This window comes from Girardinichthys multiradiatus, chromosome 15, assembly GCF_021462225.1.
Source record: "Girardinichthys multiradiatus isolate DD_20200921_A chromosome 15, DD_fGirMul_XY1, whole genome shotgun sequence".
NCBI classification, from domain to species: Eukaryota; Metazoa; Chordata; class Actinopteri; order Cyprinodontiformes; family Goodeidae; genus Girardinichthys; species Girardinichthys multiradiatus.
Window position 1 is genome coordinate 28,889,522 of NC_061808.1, and position 26,194 is coordinate 28,915,715.

The 26,194-nt window shown below is 42.6% G+C and overlaps 1 protein-coding gene across 1 annotated transcript in view; it reads right to left on the reverse strand.

Annotated features, from left to right (window-relative positions):
- LOC124881826 (forkhead box protein N3-like) overlaps positions 1-26,194 on the reverse strand; it is a 111,112-nt gene that overhangs the window by 9,073 nt on the left and 75,845 nt on the right. The window contains exons 3-4 of the mRNA XM_047387648.1: positions 21,816-21,967; positions 9,322-9,380 (exon numbers count right to left, since the gene is read on the reverse strand). Of these exons, the coding sequence (XP_047243604.1) occupies positions 9,322-9,380; positions 21,816-21,967 (211 nt within the window). The remainder of the gene's footprint in view (positions 1-9,321; positions 9,381-21,815; positions 21,968-26,194) is intronic.

Below are 26,194 nucleotides of genomic sequence, written 5' to 3' on the forward strand. Positions count from 1 at the left end.
TAGCATGTTTGCTGAAAACGTATTCATTAGCTTATTATGAAAGCAAACGGTTTAAATTAATACAAATCTTCTAACCACAGGCTTGAATAGTGTTTGTTCTGGCCAAACTGTTGTATTTGTTAATTTTTACAATGCATTACAGCCTAATAATGACCTGTTTAAGTTGGGCTAAGGCATCATTTCGCTCCATCGGTGGTACTTAACTCAAAGGTGATCTACGGTGACAATTCACAGATGCTTACATGTGCGTTAATTATGTCCTCGGATTGCGGTAAATGTCTAAGTAAGGAGCTGGAGAGACCTTGCAGATTGGACTGTGTTAGAGGAAGAATGGTAAATGGCTCCCAGTGGAGCTTAGCTTTAATTGTTACAGTAGTTACATGTTTTAGGACACTTAGAACAGTTACTGGCTGGTCTAAGCTGAACAAATAGGTGGGACTTGTTTCAGGTGTGAGGATGTGTAGTTTATCTCGATGAAAAGTCCATCTGAAGGTTTTTTAAGAAGCTGAAACAGTTCATCCATTGCAGTAAAAGAACATTAAAAAGATTGACCTAAAGCCAATCACTTTAGCTACAACATTACTTCAATAATAACAGGTAGGAGCATCTAGTTTACCATCAGCTCTGAGGAGATCCCATGTCCTTGTTGAAGAAATACAACACCTACCATGATGTCGCTACCACCATGTGTCAGTCTGGGTGCTGAGTTCAAATGTATTGCTAGATCCCCCCAAAAGGGGTCGCCAGTCTATAGTACTATTATTTTGGGGGTCACAGGCTGAAATGTTGGGGAATCCCTGCTCTAGATAACAGGAAGGATTATCTACCGCAGCAAATACACCTGTAAGAAACAGTAATAAAAGTAGGGGAGACTACCACAACCAGATGGTTACCATGAAGACTGAACGCAGGCTGCGGGTTAGAAATTGCTGACAAGTGACAGTCGGTAATAGGCATTGTCCGGTAACTGGTATTAAGGAATACTGGGGTTTTAAAAAAAGTAATATAGATATATTTGGAAAAATACTTACATTTACAATTACATTATTTGCTGATCCAATGGTTTAGGTGTATTTTAATGAGATGCAAGAGTAGGTGCTGGAGTTTTCTCTATAGAGCAACGCTCACCTCTCCCCCAATGCGCACTGCCAGCCAGCAGGCTGAAGGAAACCTACTACACTTTTCTCTCTCCCTTTAAGGAAGACAACATCGGCTGTTTCTGAATTCAAACTAACTAGAAAAAGATGTTATATATAACATTATTTTAGATTTAATAATCAATGCAGCCGCAGGAGGAATATTGTTGCTTTTGCTTTAAATAACTGACACTAGTTTCTGTTTTTTGAAAAAAAAAAAAAGTTTAAATACCATACACTATACTATGAAACGTTAGTATTTTTACTCAAGGTTATCATAGCATTAGAATTTATGACAATTCCTAAGCCTTGTTGATAATACCATACACTGCTGTATTATTGGAGAAAAGCTCAAAAGTATCAAAAAATAGATACTCCTGGCGCATGTGCTTCCCCTGCTGAACCATTATGTGAATAGTTTTCAAAGTAAATGAAGGTCATTGGAGAAAACTCTCCAGATATGTCTTTTAGAGATAAGACAGCCAAACGTCAGGAGCTGCATTGGAACAAATGCCACTCTACAGGTCCTTCTCAAATAATTGGCATATTGTGATAAAGTTCATTATTTTCCATAATGTCATGATGAAAATTTAACAGTCATATATTTTAGATTCATTGCACACTAACTGAAATATTTCAGGTCTTTTATTGTCTTAATACGGATGATTGTGGCATACAGCTCATGAAAACCCAAAATTCCTATCTCACAAAATTAGCATATCATTAAAAGGGTCTCTAAACGAGCTATGAACCTAATCATCTGAATCAACGAGTTAACTCTAAACACCTGCAAAAGATTCCTGAGGCCTTTAAAACTCCCAGCCTGGTTCATCACTCAAAACCCCAATCATGGGTAAGACTGCCGACCTGACTGCTGTCCAGAAGGCCACTATTGACACCCTCAAGCAAGAGGGTAAGACACAGAAAAAAATTTCTGAACGAATAGGCTGTTCCCAGAGTGCTGTATCAAGGCACCTCAGTGGGAAGTCTGTGGGAAGGAAAAAGTGTGGCAGAAAACGCTGCACAACGAGAAGAGTTGACCGGACCCTGAGGAAGATTGTGGAGAAGGGCCAATTCCAGACCTTGGGGGACCTGCGGAAGCAGTGGACTGAGTCTGGAGTAGAAACATCCAGAGCCACCGTGCACAAGCGTGTGCAAGAAATGGGCTACAGGTGCCGCATTCCCCGGGTCAAGCCACTTTTGAACCAGAAACAGCAGCAGAAGCGCCTGACCTGGGCTACAGAGAAGCAGCACTGGACTGTTGCTCAGTGGTCCAAAGTACTTTTTTCGGATGAAAGCAAATTCCGCATGTCATTCGGAAATCAAGGTGCCAGAGTCTTGAAGAAGACTGGGGAGAAGGAAATGCCAAAATGCCAGAAGTCCAGTGTCAAGTACCCACAGTCAGTGATGGTCTGGGGTGCCGTGTCAGCTGCTGGTGTTGGTCCACTGTGTTTTATCAAGGGCAGGGTCAATGCAGCTAGCTATCAGAAGATTTTGGAGCACTTCATGCTTCCATCTGCTGAAAAGCTTTATGGAGATGAAGATTTCATTTTTCAGCACGACCTGGCACCTGCTCACAGTGCCAAAACCACTGGTAAATGGTTTACTGACCATGGTATCACTGTGCTCAATTGGCCTGCCAACTCTCCTGACCTGAACCCCATAGAGAATCTGTGGGATATTGTGAAGAGAACGTTGAGAGACTCAAGACCCAACACTCTGGATGAGCTAAAGGCCGCTATCGAAGAATCCTGGGCCTCCATAAGACCTCAGCAGTGCCACAGGCTGATTGCCTCCATGCCACGCCGTATTGAAGCAGTCATTTCTGCCAAAGGATTCCCGACCAAGTATTGAGTGCATAACTGTACATGATTATTTGAAGGTTAACGTTTTTTGTATTAAAAACACTTTTCTTTTATTGATCGGATGAAATATGCTAATTTTGTGAGATAGGAATGTTGGGTTTTCATGAGCTGTATGCCAAAATCATCCGTATTAAGACAATAAAAGACCTGAAATATTTCAGTTAGTGTGCAATGAATCTAAAATATATGAATGTTACATTTTCATCATGACATTATTGAAAATAATGAACTTTATCACAATATGCTAATATTTTGAGAAGGACCTGTATCCACAAATGCACTTCACTGATTGCCTGCATGTTTTAGGAGTAAGATTAACATTTTTAAATGTTTAAACGGTCTGGCAGCTTCTTATTTAACAGAGCTTTTACACAAGCATGCTCCGGTTGCTTGGACTCGTCTTGTGACCCGAGGAGAAAGAGATTTTTCCGCTGTTGCTCCCAAACTCTGGAACAATCAACAATCGAGGTCGGCCAATACACTGAATGATTTTAGGTCCCTTTTAAAAACCCATCTTTTAAAGTTGGCTTTTTTTTCCACTTGAGTAGAAATATCAGTCTGTTCTTAATTATTAGTCTTTTACTTTCTTTTACTTACTATTATTACAGTTTTTAACTTTTTTTTTCTTTTTGTCTACGTGTTTTATTGTTTGTGTTTGTTTCTATTTAATTATGGACCTATACAGAACTTTGGTCACTTTGTGTGTGTAAAATGTTCTGTGAATAAAATTGAGTGATTGGTTGAAATGGTGCACCAAAAACATGGAGTTTAATACCTGTGGAGCCAGGTAAATGTAAAATAATCTAATCTTTTCTTTAATACTTTTAAAATCAGACTTTATTGTATCTTAAATAAAGAGGATAAAGGTAAAACTTGACAACTTTATGCCTTCAAACCCAAAGTGTCTCAGTCCAAAACTGAATTCAGGATTGAAAGAAACATTAACAAGCTTCAAAAAACAGTGAGTTCCAATTTCAGATTGTCCACCAAGGTCACAGACTAAAGGTTGCTGTTCTACTTCTGCAAAACACTGGACTATTTTAAGACAGACGGACGATTTACGAAGGTCAAAAAAGAAGAAAAGATCTGAGCCAAAAGTCTTTTAATTCAAAGCAGGTTGCTCACCACAGCCATTGCCGTTCACTAAAACAGCTGTCACTCTCATCTCTGGGGTCAGTTTGTGTTTTGCAAATGATGACCCACTGTTTGCTTTTGTCTGTCGCAGACGCATTTGTTGAGGTGCAAATGCCAGCAAACATGTTCGCAGCATAAACACGTTGCAAATGAAGCCTGTCCCCCCCAATGTTAACTCTCAGCAGAAACTGCTAAATGTATGATTGATGTCACGAGGAGAAATTTAATTCGCCCCAGGAGCTGCAAGCTCATTAAAACATACAAGTTGTCACGGCGAGGCCCCCCCAGAAAACAGCCTCATATTTTTGGTTCATGTTGTAACACACGCATGTACCAGCACCAGATGGAATATGATGGAGTTGCTGGTGCTTTTGTGTTTTTTAGCCTTTTCCCTGGCCCACTGTGTCCACAGTAATCTCATTGACTGCGGTTAGCATGGCTCTGCCCCTGATATCGCCAGCGCTGCTCTCCATAACCTTATAAGTAAGTCCCTGCACACAGTCTCTTTTGTAATCTTGATCACTTGCTGCATGTTTCTGTGTGTGTGTGTGTGTGTGTGTGTGTGGGCAGCGCATTAGGTCTTCCCGGGTTGACGTGCACCCTCCTCTCCTTCCCCACCCTCTCGCTCCAATCGGGCTATGCGTTGCCATAGCAACATGCCACAGAGTGGAGGATCAGGAATCAGGAGAGAAAGTGATAGGAAGGGGGGGGGGGGGGGGAATACCAGGCTCTGTTTGACACAGCGACACTGAACCAACCCAAACACTGTTTCGCTTCAAAAACTTACTAAGACTTTCTGACAGATATTTGGGCAGGGAAAATACTAAATTAGAGATGGATGGATGGATGTTTAGAGAATGACAATAGAGAAACACCAATACATTTCCATACTGTAAGTTCTAAAATACTTCCAGACTGTATAGGAACTCTGGATATAAATACACACCCACAAACACATGGCTACCAAGTCCAAGCGTGGGCAACTCTTCTCTTCTTCCTCTCTACTATGGTGTTTGTACTTGTTCATAAACCCTGTTTGTCCATGTAATTCCACCCTCTTTGTTGATATTTTCCCCCATTGTCTGTATTGATCTCACCGCCATTCTGTGTACACTGGTGACTCATATCTCCAGCTGAGCATGTATGCTCTCTCTGTAGGTTAAAAGCCTGGGACATATGCTGTGGAGATGAGGCAACAAACTAGACTGAGAACAATCAGGCATTGCTGAGATTGAGCGGTACGTTCTTAAAAGCTTAGAGATATTCAACTATATCAAGTCCCTTTTGATGGTATGAGAACTTGTGTATGTATCTTAGACACTTTCCTAGAAAGAATTTATGCCCTTGGTCTATTTTTCCCCCATACGTATGGTCAGCTGCCGTGCCTTCTGTGTCTGCTTCCTGCATCTTCTCCCTGCCTCCCCCATTTCCTCCTCTGCTCTCGTCCTAAATGAGCTCCACATGGCCCTACAGGCTGCAGTCTCGGCTCGTCCGGCAGAGGAGCACTCACTCAGCTCACACTAACAGCCCACAGGTTCAGAGGTCACTCCCAGCAGACCTTGAGATTGCAACCGTTTGAAAGCAGCCTCTCGCTCAGTCAAAACAGCCCCCCTCTCTGTCCGTTTGCCTGCCTGGATGCTGCGTGTTAAACTGAGAGAAGAGTCTGAGGGCAGGATGCATACTAATGCTGTCTGACTGACTGGCTGAATGACAGCCTGGATTGCTGGTGGGATGAAGTTGCTGGCAGTTTAACTGGACGGCTAACCGGCTTGTCTATCTGACACTCGGGCTTAGAGTTTAAGAGCTTGGCGGATTGACATGTGCTGTAACTTGTAGAGGGGCGACTAAATGAAAGTAACACTTGATTACAGTAATATAATACAGATTTTAAACAAGTCTCTCCTTTTCTTTCAGAAGAACCTCCAATGAACCAAATGGTGACTAACAGAGCTGCTTAGATGAATCCAGTTTTCTTTTGATAGTCATCAAAGTTCAGTTAAGATGACAATGGGATGTAGGAATTAGGACAAACCAAACTTAAGTTATCAACAAGGACTGTATCTGCCAATTAATTTTTTTTATGAAAATAAATGAAAACTAGTCAGTTGCTACTACCAACTTCCCAGTTCACTCTACTGTCCATTAATCTAGTCATATGTAACTGCCCACTAAGATCCACAAGGATGCTCTACAGATGTCCGCTTGCAGCTCATATATATGTGAATGCGACAATAACACTCCCATCCAGAGGGTGGCGCTAAACACAACAGGTAAAGAATTCTGCAAGAATCAGATCAGCAAAGCTTTTTATTAAGAAATACAGTGAGGAGAAATCTGCTGTTTAACCCGTTTGGATAATTAATTTCTTAAGAGATAAAACTTTAAACTCCCACTGGGTGGAGACCCTGGGACAGATCCAGAGTATTCTGGAGGGCCTCCTGCTAGATCCCCTCTGGCCGGCGATACCCCAGAATGAGCTGAATTGTGATGCTGAGGAGAGAGATGTTTCCCTTTCCTAAACAACACAATCTCAAATGACGATGTATGAACAGGTGGATGGACGAGTGGACGGGCGGATGGATAGATGGGCAGTAGGATAATGCAGGAACCACAAGTATACAAAAACCACATTGATATCATGATGATCACTTTATTAGGACTGGATTGGAACTGCTCCATTAATTATTCTCCTGACAAATGAAATTGGCTTTCTGGAGGCCTTAACATATTCAAAAACTCACCACCATTTGGTACATAGGTAGATTCCTCCAAATCATGAGATTAAAAGTCTCTAGGAGATATGTCCTAAACCTAACAGAAAGTCGTCCATTTTGCCTCAAATGGTAGTTTTTTGGGGTTTTTGATGTTTCATACATGCAAAACTCCAACAAACTCCTCCTAGGGATTTTGAGCAATCAGCTTCAAATTTGGTCGGTATGAATTTAAAGCATAGGGGATTAAAATATATCAAATTCGTGAGTTTTTTATTATGCTGAAGGGGCAGGGGCAGGCCTAAAACTTTGCATCATGAAAATCATGTACCCTGAGATCAGTAAGTCACTTTTATTTCAATTGGAAAGTTCACTCTGACCCTCTTGACCTAATAAACTTGAAAGTGTGTCAGAAGACAGATAACAACTTGGTCTAACTTGGTTTGGAACACAGAGACTGTACTATGGTGTGGCCGTGGTGCAACGTCATGCCGTGGCTATGCGTTTGGCTCTAATTTCCACATATATCATCTGATCTGCACCAAATTCAATGTGGCCAATCTTAGTCCGCCCCCCAAAAGATATCCAGTGAAATATTTGGTGGGCGTGGCCTAATTCTTCCACATCGCCTCCTACAACATTTAAAAAAATCAGCTCTAACCTCTAGAAGGGCCTTTTGAGAACATATAAATCCATAAATAATTTAAATTACACACAAGTAGACTATTGCCTCATGACTTGCTTATTTTAGGCTACCAGAGTAAAGGATAGTGAACACAAGTGCAAACCACACTTTGCAGATATTTGCTTGTAAAATATTTTTTCCCTTCACTATTCATGTGGTACTTTGGGTTAGCTTGTCACATAAAATCCCAAAAAATCCCATTGAAATTGGGGGTTGTAATGTGATTAAATGTGAAAAAACGTGAATGGGTATGAATACTTTTGCAAGGGACTGTAAGTTTTAATAGAACACATCAGTATCCTTACTTACCATAATGAAAATGTATTACTTAAGCTGCTCAAGTTCAATGAGAGGATGAGCTTTATATTATAAGAAGTTTAATTTAATACTCTTCTGAATTTAAAGGAAAAGCGCACCGATTTTTAGGGTGTATAAAATCAAATAACATGGGTGCATAAAGAAACTGAAAATGTGGTGTCTATAGAAATCTTTCTTTTCTTCAGGCTGTGTTTATTTACTAACCTCAGCTGCAATAAACAAACCTTTTTACTGCTCTGGTATCAGGAAACATTAGCAGGTAGATATAATTCAGACAAACCTTTTGTAACTACATTACCTTCCAGAGAGATTACTTTGTTTTTAAATCAACAGCAGCTTGAAACTCGCTCTTTTGTTTTGTATGTGAATTGCTTTCGTTTTCCTTTTTTTGACCTTGTGATGGAACTTTGGGACTGACCCGTCAGGATGAGGACCCATCTCCCTGAGTTACACTTGTGATCATCCTGCTGCTGCTTGGTGACAGGGACAGGAGGACTTCAGCCCACATCAGCTAAGAGCAGAACAGCTCTGAAGGCTCTGAGAATGGGAGATGGAAGTAATAACTGAAGCCACTAACAGCCCACCTCTCTATGCCCCCTCCAACCCTCTCCTTGTCGTTGCCTCTGGCTGTCTATCACAACTTTCTTTCTACCTGCTGCCTCTGAATATCACACCTGACCATTCCTGCTCTCTTACCTTTTAAAAACACATTAAGGGGAACAAAAAAACAAATTTCCTGTCCTTTTCTGTTACATGCACACTCCAAATTGACCCTCACTTGTCTCCCTTTCTGTCCGTCCATCCGTTCAGCACCATCACTCTGACTGCGCACGTCTAGAGGGAGTCCAGGTTCTCAAGCGCTCCCCTCTCTGACTTCTGCTCCTTGACCATTACTATTCCATTATAAGCGGCCATGGAGGGCTCGCCGCAGACGCCTAATGTATCCACTTCCCCCTCCATTTAGGGCTCGGCAGCCCAGTGAGCTCCTGGAGTGCTCCCTGATTGGGATTGAATGTCCATTTTAACTGCTGTCCAGCCACCGGGGGAAGAGAGAAGAGGAGGAGGGGAGAAGAATAATGGAAAATACAGGGAAGAGGATGCGAGAGTGGACATATGTTAAGTTAAATCAGGGAAAGGGGCAATAGAGGAGGCTTCCAGTTTCTTGTTATGTCTTCATCACTTTCTCGTGTTCTTTTTAAGCAAACTCTGAAATATGCCTCTGTAGAAAAAAAAGCATTCCTCCTTGGGCTGCGATCCAAGAGTCAGATCTCAGAGCTTGGTATTCTCAAGGTGCGCCTCTAAGAAGAGGGATTTGGAATTGAGATGATTGGAGTTGGCACATCCGCAGAAGGTGCAGTGGGGAGGAGAAGGGGTAAAAGGGTGAGGGAGTAAAAAAGAAAGACAATAGAAAAAAAAAAAAGGTGGAAGATCACACATAAACAAGGATGTGACCTGCAGAGGTGCAACTGTACCTTGTAGGAGAACTCCTCCGTTCTTTCTGAAGATGGGGCTCCCCGACCACAATGGAGGACTAGAGAGGAAGGAGAGAGATGAGAAGAAAAGAGGAAGAGAGAGAACTGGTCAATCATTTGATCTCGCGGCACCAGCCAAACAAGCCCAGCCGGCTTTCTCGTAAAAGGCAGATAGCGAGGCAAGAATTTGAGCCCATAAGCCAATGCTTCTGATTATAGTGATTAGAATCCCGGGTGTCCCACTGTTGCCATTATTCCCTGTGATTACCTCGGAGAATTACAGCCTCCACACTGCAGTCCACGGGGGTAATTTCTCATGACAGCCCCCCACCGCACGTCGCTGGTCCGTTCACACACAGCCGCTCTCATTGCCGTGTGTGCATTTAACAGTCGCCTGTGGCACGCAGGCATATTTAAGACAGATGTGCATCCAGGGTGACACATTAAAACAAACAGAAAAACGTATGTATTATTGTTGGAGCCCCACAAGCCTCTTACTCGTATCAAGGTAGATCAAGGATTTACGTCATATCATTCCAACAGTTTAAGCTCCTTTAAATTACTCCATAATGAGTTATCAGAGTTTTCTTAGGCTGTACAGAGCAAAGAGTAATGCAGCATTGCCCCCCTAAAGGTGGACCACCCATCACTTTATTAAGCTAGTGCCATTTTAAAACTCCATTTGGTTAACTGCGAACAACATGTCTGTAAAGCAGCAGACTGCAGGCTAGCTACCCAAGTAGATATCCACACTAATATAAATCTACTACATTCCAAGTTTTTCTTAATAAAACGTTGTTCTCTCCAATTTAAAGTTTCTGCACTGGTTACTTCTACATTTTAGAATGGAATTTAAAGTGCTTTTCACAAATTTTAAAAATAATTAATAGTTTTGGTCCCACATATTTATTACATTTGCTAAGAAATCTTAAAAGCCACCCAGATCCCTTCTATAAAATGTCTTCTGATAAATTTAAAATTAACAAAGGCAAACAGTGAGACGTTATTTTGTAATTATAGCCCTACCCTTCTGCATGGCCTTTCTGAGGGCGATACAGGCCGTTATTATTTTTAAAAGCAAACTGAAGACTTATCTTTGTGGTTTGGCTTTCAGATTACTTTTAGTAAATAAGTACAATCGCTTATTCCTAATCTTATTTATATCAAATTTTTATGCACTTTTAGTTTGACTTTATTTATTTTTTGAAGAATTCTCTTACGTTTTTTGTTTGAGGTCAATGCAGATTAAGTTTAAAAGTATCTATTCATCTATTTTTTAAAATCTTTTTTCTATTATTTATGACTTCAGTTTTAACACTTTTTTCAGGATCAATGCTTTTTAGGATTTTTATGTATAACTCTACTCTCGCTATATCATCAACACAGTTTCTTTTAGTCCTTCAAACCTGGACCTCTGCTACCATTTCTTTTTAGCTCATTATTTTTGTCTTTTTGACATTGTTTGTTTTTCCATTTCCTCTTGATTTTTGCATCCACACACATCTTTGAGTTGCCTAAGTTGAGTATAAAGAGTGCTCTATAAATAAAGATCTGTCAGGTGTATAATCTAGATTCCTGTTTTAGTGCAGGTATCAAATGACAACAAGTAGATGTCATAGATATTATTTTAATAACAGTGATAATTAGTAGTTTTATTATTTTACCACCAGTAGGAATACTTGTTGATTTTCTGTTTTAAATTAAATCATATTTTGTATGAATTTTATTATAAATATAGAGATACAACGAAACAGTGTCAAGGTTATTATACCATATCATGTATAATTCACACTAGAGATGCACCGAGAAATCACGTTTTTCGACTGAAAGAACTCTCGATCTAAAACCGATTTGGTTCGGCTGACTTCAAACTTTGGTGTTTTGTTGATCACCAAGGTGCATTTCCCCCAGTTTTACGAAGAAAGCATGTGTCATAAACAGTGGCTGTTATATAGCAAGGGGGGAAGTTTGGTAGCGAGGCAGCGGAGCTTGCTGAGCTGCATGCACTGTTCCTTCTAAAGCAAAAAGAGAGCATCCATAAACTACCATTATACAAAAAAGGAGATGGAACACCGTGCAAGAACAACGTTATGTAGAATGTTTTCATTTGCATACGTTCAGTATCCAAGAGTGTAACGGAAAGGAGTAATTACACAATGCATGTTTAGTGTTTTTTTGAAAACATAAATAATGTTTACCCCTCCTTGAACCGTCACCTTAATGTGGTGGAGGGGTTTGAGTGCTCAAATGATCCTAGAGGCTATGTTGTCTGGGGCCTAAATGCCCCTGGTAGGGTCTCCCATGGCAAACAGGCTCTAGGTGATGGGTCAGACAAAGAATGGTTCAAGAACCCCTCATGAAGAACAAAATATCGAGGCACGTGACGTCGCCCGGTACGGCGGAGCCGGGGTCCCACCCTGGAGCCAGGCCTGGGGTCGGGACTCGTCGGAGAGCGCCTGGTGGCCGGGTTGCTCCTCGCGGGACCCGGCCGGGCCAAGCCCGAACGAGAGACGCGAGGCCATCCCCCAGTGGGCCCACTACCTGCAGGGGGAACCGTGAGAGACCGGTGCAAAGAGGATTGGGTGGCGGACGAAGGTGGAGACCTCAGCGGCCCGATCCCCGGATGCTTAGGCTGGCTCTAGGGACGTGGAATGTCACCTCGCTGGGGGGGAAGGAGCTTGAGCTTGTGCGGGAGGTCGAGAGATATCGACTAGAAATAATCGGGCTCGCCTCCACGCACAGCATTGGCTCTGGAACCCATCTCCTTGAGAGGGGTTGGACTCTCTTCTACTCTGGAGTGGCCCACGGGGAGAGGCGGCGGGCTGGTGTGGGTTTGCTTGTTGCCCCCCAGCTCAGCCGTCTCGTGTTGGGGTTTACCCCAGTGGATGAGAGGGTTGTATCCCTGCGCCTTCGGGTTGGGGAGAGGTCTCTGACTATCATTTCAGCCTACGGGCCGAGTGGTAGTGCAGAGTACCCTGCCTTCTTGGCGTCCCTGTCGGGGGTGCTGGATAGTGCCCCTCCCGGGGACTCCATTATTCTGCTGGGGGACTTCAACGCCCACGTGGGGAACGACAGTGACACCTGGAGAGGCGTGATCGGGAGGAATGGCCTCCCCGATCTGAATCCGAGTGGTGTTTTGTTATTGGACTTCTGTGCTAGTCACGGATTGTCCATAACGAACACCATGTTCAAACATAAGGGTGTCCATCAGTGCACTTGGCACCAGGACACCCTAGGCAGGAGGTCGATGATCGACTTTGTTGTCGTATCATCAGACCTTCGGCCGCATGTTTTGGACACTCGGCCATCCGGGAGGAGCTCGGAGTAGAGCTGCTGCTCCTCCACATCGAGAGGAGCCAGTTGAGGTGGCTCGGGCATCTATACCGGATGCCTCCTGGACGCCTTCCTCGGGAGGTGTTCCAGGCACGTCCCACCGGGAGGAGGCCCAGGGGACGGCCCAGGACACGCTGGAGGGACTATGTCTCTCGGCTGGCCTGGGAACGCCTTGGGCTCCCCCTGGAGGAGCTGGAGGAGGTGTCTGGAGAGAGGGACGTCCGGGCGTCTCTGCTGAGTCTGCTGCCCCCGCGACCCGGTCCTGGATAAGCGGAAGACGACGAACGAACGAACGAAATAATGTTTATACGGTATGTTTTTGTCTCAGCTACCATACTTATTGCTTTTATTGTCTGCGGCTTCGACCGGCCCACGGGTGATGCAAAGATTTGCGCAAAAGAACCAAGTATTCTGCCGTGCATAGAGATTTAAGAAGCTATTAAAAAGCAAACAATATTTAAATGACAGGTGCACAAGATATCACATCATAGCAATATTAATGTAAGCAATATAGCAATTGCGAGAGGGACGCTTGAATGCAGTATTTGGAAACTATAATATTTCAATGGATGTGCATCAAAATACTGCTTTCTAATAATGTATATGAGCACTTTGACAGACTTTCTTTGCCTTTTTTGCCCACAACTGACATAGATTTTTAGCAACCAAGGACATAAAGCTCAGGGAAAGTGGTGGGGAAATTCTGATGATGGAAAAATAGAAAACTTTGGTTAACTATAATCAATATAGACATTGCAGTAACCAATAATTATATTGCAATCTCAAGTTTTCCTAATATTGGAGATATTCCATCAGGCTGCGATAGAGAAAGCAAGACTTGCAGCAGATAACAGGAAGAGCAAAGGTATTACAGAAAAGTTCCTCTGTTCCAATATTCAGATTGCAACCTCTCTCCCTCATGGAAAAAACTGAATTTAGAAATGCCTTCATGAAATCTCAGAGTTAAGGTAAGGGTGTACATTTTTCAGGGAATTTATTTAGAGACTGCAGTTTTATTACTGCTAACAGAGCTGGAACCAGGGATGAGAAATCGGCCACAAAATGCTGATTGGTGCATTTCTATTTCAAACCAACCCATGCCAACAGTCAAGGCACATAATGCAATGCCTCACCTCTAACCCCCTAACTCTAAATCCATGTTTAAGCCCTCAAAAAAAGCCATTTAAACAGTACAAACAAGCCCTCTGCACACACACACAGAGAAATACACAAAGCTGGGGACTCACTTTAGGTGATCATTGCACCACTAATGAGGGAGGTAATGACAGCATTTCTCACATAGACGGAGATATCTTCACTCATGAGTACACTCACGCGAGAAGACAATGGGCGCAGTTCTGCTGGTGAGGCCATAATTCAGCGAGAAAGATGGAGGGATACAGACAGAGAAGAGGGTATACAAGCGGGGGGACTTTCCAGGTTGAGCAGTCTCTAGCTCTCCGTCAGACTGTATTGTTTGACTGCTTCCCCCCACTGTGCAGTTAGAAAGGCTGCCCTCAGTCAGCGACAACGTGGACAGAGGTTTTTACACTGTATGCACACACACATACAGGGGAAAGAACACCTGGAGATGCTGGAAAGTCCAAAAAAAAAAAAGCACTTGTTTCCTCTCATCTGCCCAGTTCCCTTTGTAATGTGAGTTGTGTTTTTTTTTTTTTTTTTTTTGGGGCTAAGCAGCTGAATGAAGCACACGTGCAGGCATGCACACACACACACATACACACACACGCAAATTTTAGCCCTGAGCCACCTGCTGTTGCCATGGAGAGTTGCCACATTGTGTTGCCACGGCGATAACATATTTTTCCTGCGCTAACAGCCTGTCTGTTTTCCCTGCCACCCCCACCCATCTCATTCTTCCCTCTTTCTCGCTTCTTTCCTCCCTTTCTCTCAACAAACGACCCAGCAGTGCGACAGCAGCCAACTGCCCCCGCCATCTTCAAAACCCCCACCAGCCTTCTAACTATAGCCACGTAATCATTGTCCGGCTTTTTTCCTCAAAGGGACGCTAGAGGGAGAAGAAAAAGGAAAGAGATTAAGAGAAGGGAGAAGAGCTCCTCCCCATCCCCCAGACACCCTCCTTCCATCCATCCATCCTTCCCCTGCCGTCTTCCTCTCATCCAGATGCTGATGGAGTGTGAAGGAATGCACCATAGGGCTGACCTCCTACCCAGCATGCTCTGTCTCTTCCTGCTTCCCTCCATCTCTTCGTCCACTCACACCTATCTGATGATGCTTGTATTGAATACACACAGCCAGACACACAGCTGGACTGAAAACATCCAGCTGCTCTTCCAGGCACAGGTGGGTGGGTAGGCGGTGGGTTTTGACTGGAGCAGAACTCAGTATTCCAGTCCATAAAAGAAACAGCAGAGGACAAAGAAGAAGAAGCACTCCGGCTTTAACTTGCATCACCCCCCCTTTCTTCTGCTACTTCCTTTTTTTTTCTAATCTGTTCTGCGTTGGACTGCTGGAGTCAGTCCTTGACCTTCACATAATGGACATGCAGAGCAACCATTCACGGTCAATAAACTTCATACACAGTATTGTTAAGAGTGAGTACTCTTGAGAGGGATATCATGTTCTATTGATCAAGTCTGAGTTCTTGGGCTTTGAACGGCAAACGTCTTATTCTAACAGACGCCTGTCAGTAGACTGCAGCTGCCCATGTTGACTTGCAGTTTCCAAACTTTGAAAAGTAGAGCTAAGATATGCACCTAATATTTACCATAAAACTGTTTAAAGGCCAGACTATACTCTTACTAAGGCCCAAGGACATTTTGATATGAAAGTACAGTATCTTACAAAAGTATCCCTACTTCTGCTCTTCATTGGATTAAGGTCTGAACTTTGACTGGGCCATTCTAACCAACCAATTTGGTTTGATACAAATCATTCTTATGCATCTCTGGCTCTATGTATTAGGGTTGCCGTCCTGCTGGAGGGCAAACCTCCGTCCTAAGTTTATTGTAGCCTCTAACATGTTTTCTTGTAGGATTGCTCTGTGTTTAGCTATACCTACCCTCCCAACAACACTGAGCGGCATTGCTGAAGAAAAAGCTTCCCCACAGAAAGATGCTACCACCGCAGTGTTTATTGTTGGGGATGATGAGTTTAGAGTTCAAAGACATGTGCAGGGTTAGTTTTTTTTTCCAACACATGGCGTGTTGCACGTAGACCAGTTCAGTTGAACACAAATGCATGCAAAGTGTTTCTGATTTTTTTTTTTTTAGTAAAATGTTTTGGGAAACCAAGCATAATTTTTTCTAACTAAATTTTTTGTAACCATCACGTAAAAACCTATTAAAATAAACTGAAGTTCCTCGTGGCAATTTGAAAAAAAAGGGGAAAAGTATGGGGTAAGAACGCTGTCAAAAACAATGTGTATGTAAAGACGAAAATGTGTGCATATTAGTCAATAGTCAATAGCATAAGTAAAATCCAAAAGCGGTATGGTATATTTTCTCTATAGAAAACAAAACGGACCAAGAAACTACGGTACAAAGCCAGGTAATGTTAAAAAGTTTAAATATGTCTTAATTTCGTTAATATATGCTCTTGGTCCGTCATCTTGGCGCTAGTGCTGCTGCTTCTTATTCTTCTTCTGCTGTACATGATTGTAAAACGCTACCCACTATATTCTATGATTTAGTTTTGTATTTCATAAAAATAAAAACAATGCTTTATTTATAATACTCTTGATCCCCCCCCCCCCCCCCCCCCCCCCCCCCCAATCTCCCCTCTGTTCCTAATATTCCTTTTAGTCTGAATTATCTCCCATTGCCTTTTTCTTTCATCCAATCCCGGCACCACGTTTACTGGCGGTGAGGAGTGTGACAGCACATGCGAAACACAAATCAACTCGCTGATGTAAATTCGTATTCTCATAGAAAAGAAATCGTATTCACAAACTGTTATAGCATATTGTATTCATAAAGACTAAACCACAACTGTAAACTTGAACTTTGTGTTTGTAATTTCTTGAAGCTGTAACATTTTATTTTGTATTCTTATAGAGAAAATATACAATACCTCTATTGGATTTTACTTATGCACAACTATTGACTAATATGCACACATTTCCATCTTTACATACACATTGCTTTTGACAGCGTTCTTACCCCATAGAAAAGGTTCAAGTATGAATACTTTTGCAAGGCACTGTAGTTCACGTATAGTCACTGCAGAACTCTTCCTACACAGTACGTGTCACTACTGAGAAAAGAATACACCACAAATGACATTGCAAGAACCACATTGGTTTAGGCCATGGGAAGCAATGTCCAACTGCCATTTAAAATCTAAAGATGAAATTGCTGAGGTCAATTGATGTCAAGCACAACACAAGAAGTATTTATGTCACACTGCTTTGATGTCACGCTAAAATTATGCAAGCATATTATAAAACATGTACTTTGGATTTTATAATTGCACCAGACAGTATGACCTATAAAAAAAAGGTATGTGGTTCATGAATTTTAAGTAAAATGTAATTCCAGTATTATTAGAATCCATGTTAATGTTTTCAACACAAGCTAATGTCAAAAAACCTTCTGAAGCACAAAGAGTTTGACTGAAGACAAAAGAATCACGACTTTGTTCCAACAGAGAGAGAGGAGAACTTCAGAACAGAAGCAGAAAAAAAGGCCGATGGAAGCAACTAAGAAAAACAGATGTATAGGCACAAAATGTGGGTGTACTTTCAAATCCTTTCCACACCAGCCGTCTGTCCTGTATATGTTAAACTGCTTTTGTTATTACAAGTGGCATGTAAGAGTGCCCTTTTTATCTTTGTTTTACCCAGAAATGGATCAGCAGTATCCTGTGCTGGAAGAGAGGATCTGTTTAAATTAGCATCTCAAATGAACAAACCCCTGAAAGCTGATGAAGCTGCAGGTCAGCGAGAGGCAGACAGGAGCAGCTCACCTGGAACACAATAATGGATGCGCAGCAGAGTGCAGTTACAAGGATTTAAGGTTGGGTATTCCCTGTAAGCCTGAACCAGCTCCACTCCACTGCTGATTAGGTAGTCTCATGGGATAAATCTGGCCTTTATAAAAGAGTGGCAAGAAGAAAGCCACTGTTGAAAAAAACCCCAAAAAACCCACAAGAAGTAGAGGACACAGCAAACGTGTGGGAAAGAGGGAACTCTGGTCAGATGAGACCACAACTGAACCTATGTCCAAAACCCTATGTTTAAGGGAATACTGAAACTGCGCATCATATTGAATGTTCCATCCAAACCAAATAACATGGTGGTGGCAGCATTATGCTGTGGGAATGGTTTTCTTCAGCAGCGACACAGATGCTAGTCAGAGCTGATGGGAAGATGGATAAAGCAAATGTTCTGACTGAGAGGGGCTGAAGACAATGCATTTAACCTATTGATATTTTATTCACAGTCAGCTTACCATTCGTATTACTGGAAAGACAAGGCTAACGAAATAAATGTTGCTGTAATTAAAGGATGCAGTGCATAGAGATGCATTTCTTGATGCATGTCTTTAAATTGTAAGGTGACTGAAACCTTCACAACATCTGTGGGTACCCCTGACATACACTTTGATTCCTACAACGGGCCACTGTGAAAGCTGTACACCCACATACAGAGTAATCAGACCATCCCATGAAAAACCTGCACTCTGACCCCTACGGAGTTCTGTCAAATATTGGTAATCCTGTCTAATGCTCTACAAGACATCCTCTGTGTTTGCTCATGAGGCATATAAAGATATACCAAGGTTTTAAAATGTTTAAGGACTTTAAATTGTTCTTATGAACTTTGGTTTAAAGTCTTTTTAAAGACATGCTGGAAAAGTGACTGATCCAAATTTGGTGCTATTGTTCTCAATACGTATATTAATCAAAAGATCTGATTACTGCCTGGACTGTAAAATCAAGAAATCACTGAAACAGAAACCGTATGACAACATGAAGTAGGCTAAAAAAAGCAACACATCAGCCTCAGATCTAAAGAAAGTCAAAAACAGATCAGGAACAGAGTCATTAGTATCTATCAGTCTTGGAATACCATTCCTAAGCCTTTGAGACTAGTGATACACAATGAGAGCCAATATCCACAAATGGAGAAAGTATGGATCAGTGGAGAACCTTCTCGGGGCTCTTCAACGACCTAACAAGGAGATCAAAAAGAATATGAAAAAATGTCTAAAGAACTGCAGGTCTCACTTGCCTCAGAGTTCCAAGGCAAAAACCACTGCTGACCAAAAATAACACAAAGACCTGTTCTAAATTTCTCAAAATAACATCCTATAAAATATGTTATTTTAGGATTGAAAAAATATTCTGTTGGCTGATGAGGAAAAAGGGGAACTTTTTGGAAGGTGTGTGTCCTGGTACATCTACAACTGTTTTTAGAGTGGCCTAGTCAAAGTCCAGATATAAATCTGATTGACATACCTTGAATGTGGCACACTTAAAACATTTCTGCAAAAACAGGTGGGACAACATTTGTCCATAGTGACATAAAACAAAGTAAACACAGATATTTTTTAAATGACACTTTTAAGTTTCTCTGTTGTCATTTCACCGTCTTCATTTGATGCTTCACTCTGGAGTTCTAGCACAAACTCATTCACTGTAGTTTATGAATCCCAGGCACATGCAGACATCTCATGTTGCAGCAGCCTGTGAAGGGCGTTTTATAAATAAAATAATTGTCTAGTGTAACTGAAATGAATACAGTACACTCGCACACACAGTGCAGGTGCTGCATCACGCGAGGACCTCCAGTTCCCCTTACTCTCTCTCTCCCGTTTCCCTCTGTGTGTGTCAGAATGCAAATGAACCCCCCCCCCACCCCCCCCCCCCCCACCCCCCACCCATGTTCCGAATCCAGCCTCCAATTTGTTCCACTTCCCCATACCTCATTGTTCAAAATGACACTTTTACATTTTATGGTGAACCAATTATTCTGTCTTACACAGTCCGCTGGCTCTGCGAGCCAACCTGCCCAGATCAGCTGGGGAGGGGGCATTTGGACGGAGCAAAAGGGAAGAAGCTCGGGGGGGGGACTAATGGTGCCTCTCTCTGACATATCCGCAGGGATAGATGGAGACGCAGGAAACTGAGAAGTTAGCAAAGGGGATGATGGAGGGTGGTGGAAAGGTCATAAAGCAAGGATGAGAGGATGCTGCTGTGCTGTGGAGAAGAGTGTGTGGAAAACTGAGCATAGACAAAGGAGGATTTAATTGAATGATAAAGTGATAGAGGGAGAGGAGAAAGAGTGGAAAGAAGAGATAAATTACAGCAGGGATAAATAAAGAAGATGAAGAGGAGGGTGCCTCGCTAGTTGCATTGTATGCCTGAGGATGAACAGGAGGGTGTGTGGGACATTAAAAGGGGAGACAAGAGAAAGGAGAGGGAGGCGTAGAAGATGCCGGAGGAAATGCGATGGGGTGGGGGGGGGGGGGGGGGGGGTGGGGTTAGGAGGCACGGCTGATGGAGTGAACATGTGCAGAAGAAAAGAATAAAAAGGGGCTTTTTTTACCTGCGATGTGCCTGAGGGCGAGAAAGACAGGACTGTTGTTGCATGAAAACAGCGTGCAAAAACAGATTTGAAGAAAGGATGGAGCAGGTCAGCTCCAACGCCTGCAGCGCGTGGATGCAGAGAGAGCGACAGATGGGGAGAGGATAGAGAGCAGGAGATGAATGCATGCTGTAGGTTTTATGTTATAATTGGATATTGGCACTGAAAGCCCCGTTTGATTGGTGGTCTTTGATTTTTGAAGATCCACTCAAATCGGACACAGTCTTAAAGACAGGTATAACCGAATGATTTATCATGGAAAACCGGTACAATTTTTCCACCTGTACTCCAAAAGCAAACATTCAATGAACATTTATCTGTAAAAACAGAGGAAAAAGGACAGAAAATGCTTCAAAACTTTACTTTCTGCTTTCATTCCCAATTAAAAATTATTTATAAAAGGACCATAGGACCAGTCATCACATGATGCATGAAGTTTTTCATATGTTTCCAAGGTAGTCTTATTTTTTCTCCATATGCTGCCTACTTTGGAACAACACATCAAATTACTGTACTTTTAATGTTTATGCTAAGGAAAGGAAAAGAGCCTTGTGATTTATTCAATGGGATTATATACATATGCAGTGGGAATGCTTTTATTTCCCAGCAGAGACATTGAAGTTAGTTCAGGTTAATGGGAAGATGGATGGAGCAAAAAAACAGGACACTCCAGGGAGAAAACCTTATAAAAGGTGTAAAAAAGGCTTGAGACTAGGGTGAAGGTTCACCTTCCAGCAGGACAATAACACCAAACATACATCAAGACCTACAACTGAATAGTTTAAGTCAAAGCATGGTCATGTGCTAGAATGGCTCAGTCAAAGCTCAGTCCTATGTAGATCCAAATGAGAATCTGTGGCAAGCTGGAAAGTTCAGAGATGCCTCCTGGTCAATCTGACAGGATGAGCTATTTTGCCCAGAAAAATGGTTACAATTTACAGCCTCTAGATGTTCTGCTCTGACAGAGACATAGTGTAAAAGATTTGGACCTGTAACTGCAAAGAATGGTGGTTCTACAACGTATTTGCTCAGGGGGGCTGAATATTACTGACAGCACACTTCACTGGTTTTTATGTGCCAAAATGTTTAACACCATGCATTATTTTCCTTCCACTTGCCAATTATGCACTGCTTTCTGTTTTTTCTGTCAAATAAATTCCCACTGAAATATATTGATGATTGTTATGGTCTGACAAAATGTGGAGCAGTTCAATTTACGAGTGACTGTAGGTAAACTTTGCATCAGGTTAGGCACCCTCTTGCTGGCCTGAGGACTCCAGGAGAATTTGAGTTTACCCATGACAGGTTGACAAATGCAAGACAAAACTGGTCAACAAGCAAACGACACCTTATTACATAGTTATAATGTATTGTTGGCTCACTACTTAAATGTAAAACAAGTTGTATGAAATGCAAAAACAATCATGGAGAATATAAAATGGAGGACATTGGTGCTGTAGTGGCTGATGGGTTTAACAGGAGGTGGACCGTCAAATAAAATTCTGATCAAGGCCTCAAACAGCCTCAGTCCAGTTCAGATAGATAAATTCACGGGAGATCTCAGTTGATCTTTTGTTGGTTTTTTTTTTACCTGTGGTGAAATGTTTGAGGCAGGGTGGGCGGGGAGGTGGAAGGTACGGCCAGGCTGGGTGAGTAAGGATGGTATGGCGTCTTCTTCAGTGCCTGGATCAGGTTGTGCCTGTACTCTGGATCTATGGACCACAGGGAGCCTTTGCCTATGCTCTGAGAGAGGGAAAAGAAGACAGGAGAAGGAAAGAAAAGATACGAGATATGTTATTAGAGGTTGTATACCACCTCTTAAAGCGCGTCTCAGACTCCTTAGAGCAGGCTGACCAGAGTCGCCAGGTGGAGAACCAAACGTTCATATTTACCAAACTACCTGTTAAAAGAACAATTCTGCATTCCTGTTGAGTTAAAGACCCTGAGAAAAACAGCAGTGTGTGATAGATTACTTCCCGAATCCACCCCAGATCTGGTCTGCCATCCAAACAATCACATATTCCACAAATAGAGAACACTCTGGAGGATGAAAACTAAGACACCCCCTAACTCATACATGCCACAGAGCTGTGTCCTCCCTTTGAAAAAACAAAAGGCAAAGCTTTTTCAAGAACATCGCAAAACTTTAACTTTCTCCACTCCAGAGGCGATGATTGTGTGTATTTTTAGATCAAGGCACCCCCCCCCCACCCTCTCATAATGAAGCTGTCAGCTCATAGAGAAGCCGGCCTATAGATTGCAGGCAAAGGCAGCAGCGAAAACACTCTGCCTGTCTGGGGATCTACCAGCTTTCTCTGTGCTTCCTTCAGGAAGTGGCAAAATCAAGCATATTGTGCGTGGTGGGACGAAGGATGAACACCATGTAAGTTGTCATGTTGAGATCACTTTGGAGCATACTGTCATATGATAGGTGCAGTGCTGGGTAAGATGACATGAATGTAGACTTCTGCTGTCTGGAAATAAAACAAGGAAGCTACAAAGAAAGAAATGACACATACACTATGTTGGCAAACGTATTCCCTCACCTGCCTTGATTCGCATATGAATTTAAGTGACATCCAATTACTAATCTATAGGGTTCAATATGACATTGGTCCATCTTCAACTCTTCTGGGAAGGCTGCCCACAGATTTTAGGAACACGTTCATGGGAACTTTTTACCATTCTTTCAGAAGCACATTGGTGAGACTGATGCTGGAGGAGTAGTGCTGGCTCTCAGTGCTCTCAAGGTTTTCTATTAGATTGAGGTCAGGACTCAATGTGCAGGTCAGTGAAGCTCATCCACACCAAACTCTCTCATCCATGATGTTATGGACCTTGCTTATGTTGAAGCATTAAGTGTTCCTTTCACTAGAACTAAAGGGCCAAGCCCAGCTCCTGAAAAACAACCCCAGAGCATAATCCCCCCTCCACCAAACCTTACACTTGGCACAATACAGTCAGAAAAGTAACGTTCCCCTGGGCAACCGTCAAACCAAGACTTCTCCATCTGATTGCCACATGGAGAAGCGAGATTTATCACTCCAGAGAATGCACCTCCACTTTCTAAAACCCAGTGGCAGCATGCTTTTACACCACTGCATCGGACGCTTTGCATCACACTTGGGGTTGGCCATGGAAACCCATTCCATGAAGCTCTCTACGCTTTGTTTTTGAGCTAATCTGAAGGCCACATGAAGTTTGGAGGTCTGTAGCGATTGACTCTGCAGAAAGTCGGCGACCACTGCGCACTATGTGTGTCAGCATCTGCTGCCCTGCTTCGTCAGTTTATGTGGCCTACCACTTCATGGCTGAGTTACTGTTGTTCCAAATCACTTCCACTTTCTTATAATACATTTAATAGTTGACTGTGGAACTGTAGAAATAGCCTGCATGTGTAGGTGCTGGATTTTATTCACCTGTGGTCATGGAAGTGATTGGAACACCGGACTCCAATTACTTGATGGGTGAGCAAATACTTTGGCAATACAGTGTAGGTCCAAAGCATCAAGTCATCAAGTCAGAAATGAAAACCTCATTTTACATCATTTTGCAACAGACATACAGGGGTTGGACAATGAAACTGAAACACCTGGTTTTAGACCACAATAATTTATTAGTATGGTGTAAGGCTTCCTTTTGCGGCCAAAACAGCATCAATTCGTCTTGGGAATGATATATACAAGTCCTGCACAGTGGTCAGAGGGATTTTAAGCCATTCTACTTGCAGGATAGTGGCCAGGTTACTACGTGATACTGGTGGAGGAAAACGTTTCCTGACTCGCTCCTCCAAAACACCCCAAAGTGGCTCAATAATATTTAGATCTGGTGACTGTGCAGGCCATGGGAGATGTTCAACTTCACTTTCATGTTCATCAAACCAATCTTTCACCAGTAATGCTGTGTGTATTGGTGCATTTTCATCCTGATACACAGCACCGCCTTCAAGATACAATGTTTGAACCATTGGATGCACATGGTCCTCAAGAATGGTTCGGTAGTCCTTGGCAGTGACGCGCCCATCTAGCACAAGTTTTGGGCCAATGGAATGCCATGATATGGCAGCCCAAACCATCACTGATCCACCCCCATGCTTCACTCTGGGCATGCAACAGTCTGGGTGGTACGCTTCTTTGGGGCTTCTCCACACCGTAACTCTCCCGGATGTGGGGAAAACAGTAAAGGTGGACTCATCAGAGAACAATCCATGTTTCACATTGTCCACAGCCCAAGATTTGCGCTCCTTGCACCATTGAAACCGACGTTTGGCATTGGCATGAGTGACCAAAGGTTTGGCTATAGCAGCCCGGCCGTGTATATTGACCCTGTGGAGCTCCCGACGGACAGTTCTGGTGGAAACAGCAGAGTTGAGGTGCACATTTAATTCTGCCGTGATTTGGGCAGCCGTGGTTTTATGCTTTTTGGATACAATCCGGGTTAGCACCTGAACATCCCTTTCAAACAGCTTCCTCTTGCGTCCACAGCTAATCCTGTTGGATGTGGTTCGTCCTTCTTAGTGGTATGCTGACATTACCCTGGATACCGTGGCTCTTGATACATCACAAAGACTTGCTATCTTGGTCACAGATGTGCCAGCAAGACGTACACCAACAATTTGTCCTCTTTTGAACTCTGGTATGTCACCCATAATGTTGTGTGCATTTCAATATTTTGAGCAAAACTGTGCTCTTACCCTGCTAATTGAACCTTCACACTCTGCTCTTACTGGTGCAATGTGCAATCAATGAAGACTGGCTACCAGGCTGGTCCAATTTAGCCATGAAACCTCCCACACTAAAAGGTGTTTCTGTTTCATTGTCCAACACCTGTATATCTGATAACATGAGAGTAAATTCAGTTGTAGGTCAATCAGTTTTTCTTTTTAATTAACATGATTCCACCACAGATTCTCCAACCTAATACAGTGCTGGCGACATTTACTGGCCGTGTTGGAGCATACAGAGAGGGGGATCTTTGACCATTCTTTTTCACGCAATCTGTTTAGATAATCCACAGTCCTAGGAAGTGTTGTCAAAATAATCCAAATTTCGTTTTAATCGATACAAAACAATCTATACTTATAGATACTTGCTCAGAGTCGATACAAACTGAACCATTTTCATCTCCCTAAGTTGGCCAACAACTTTGTAGAGCAGTGCTGCAGACACAGACCTACTCAGCACCTCCCCTTCCTGCAGCAGCCCACCTGAACAATCCTGGAGGAGAATAAAAACAGTGCGCTGTAATATCCAGTAACATCGCAGGTACATCCAGAAAACAGCCTCCACAGACCTCTTTAGTCAAGAACAAGTATTGTTCGCAGATTGTTTACTTATGCAACAGACGAACAGGAGAAGCTGGAGGAAGCCAATAAGCCCATATTCCAGCAATACTCCAACGCGGGGATTATAAAGCAGTGTACAACCATGGCGATGCATCTTAAAGACTGAGACTCTGATGTTTAAGATAGATTTAAGAAAGCCAGTAAAGCTCCTGAATTTGCAAAAGTAAATGTGTAAACCTGTCTGATGGAATAAGGTAACCCTATTTGCTTAAATACTAGCAAAGTATAGATTGTTAGCAGATGGCTAAAGACTGGTAAAGCAGCCAATGCACAGACCCCAAGTAAAATGGCTAAGGTGGCTAATAATAAAATAAGTAAACGTTAACTAACAATGGACCCATGCTTAAGCTGACAATTCGAGCAGAAACTAACCACCCTTACAAGGATCCCAGTGCCTCTGGAAGAGCAATGGACCCACAGCATCACAGATGCTTCATCATACCTAACAGTGGGCATGAGGTGCTTGTCCATATTTTCATACTTTATTGCAGGCTAAATCTGCAATCTTAGTTTTATCTGACTATTGAGTTTAGAGTCCCAGTAAAGTTAAGCAAATTCCACTTGTACAGTGGACTATAGGACACGAAATGTCTTTTTCTGGCATCAATACCACAACAACATTTCCG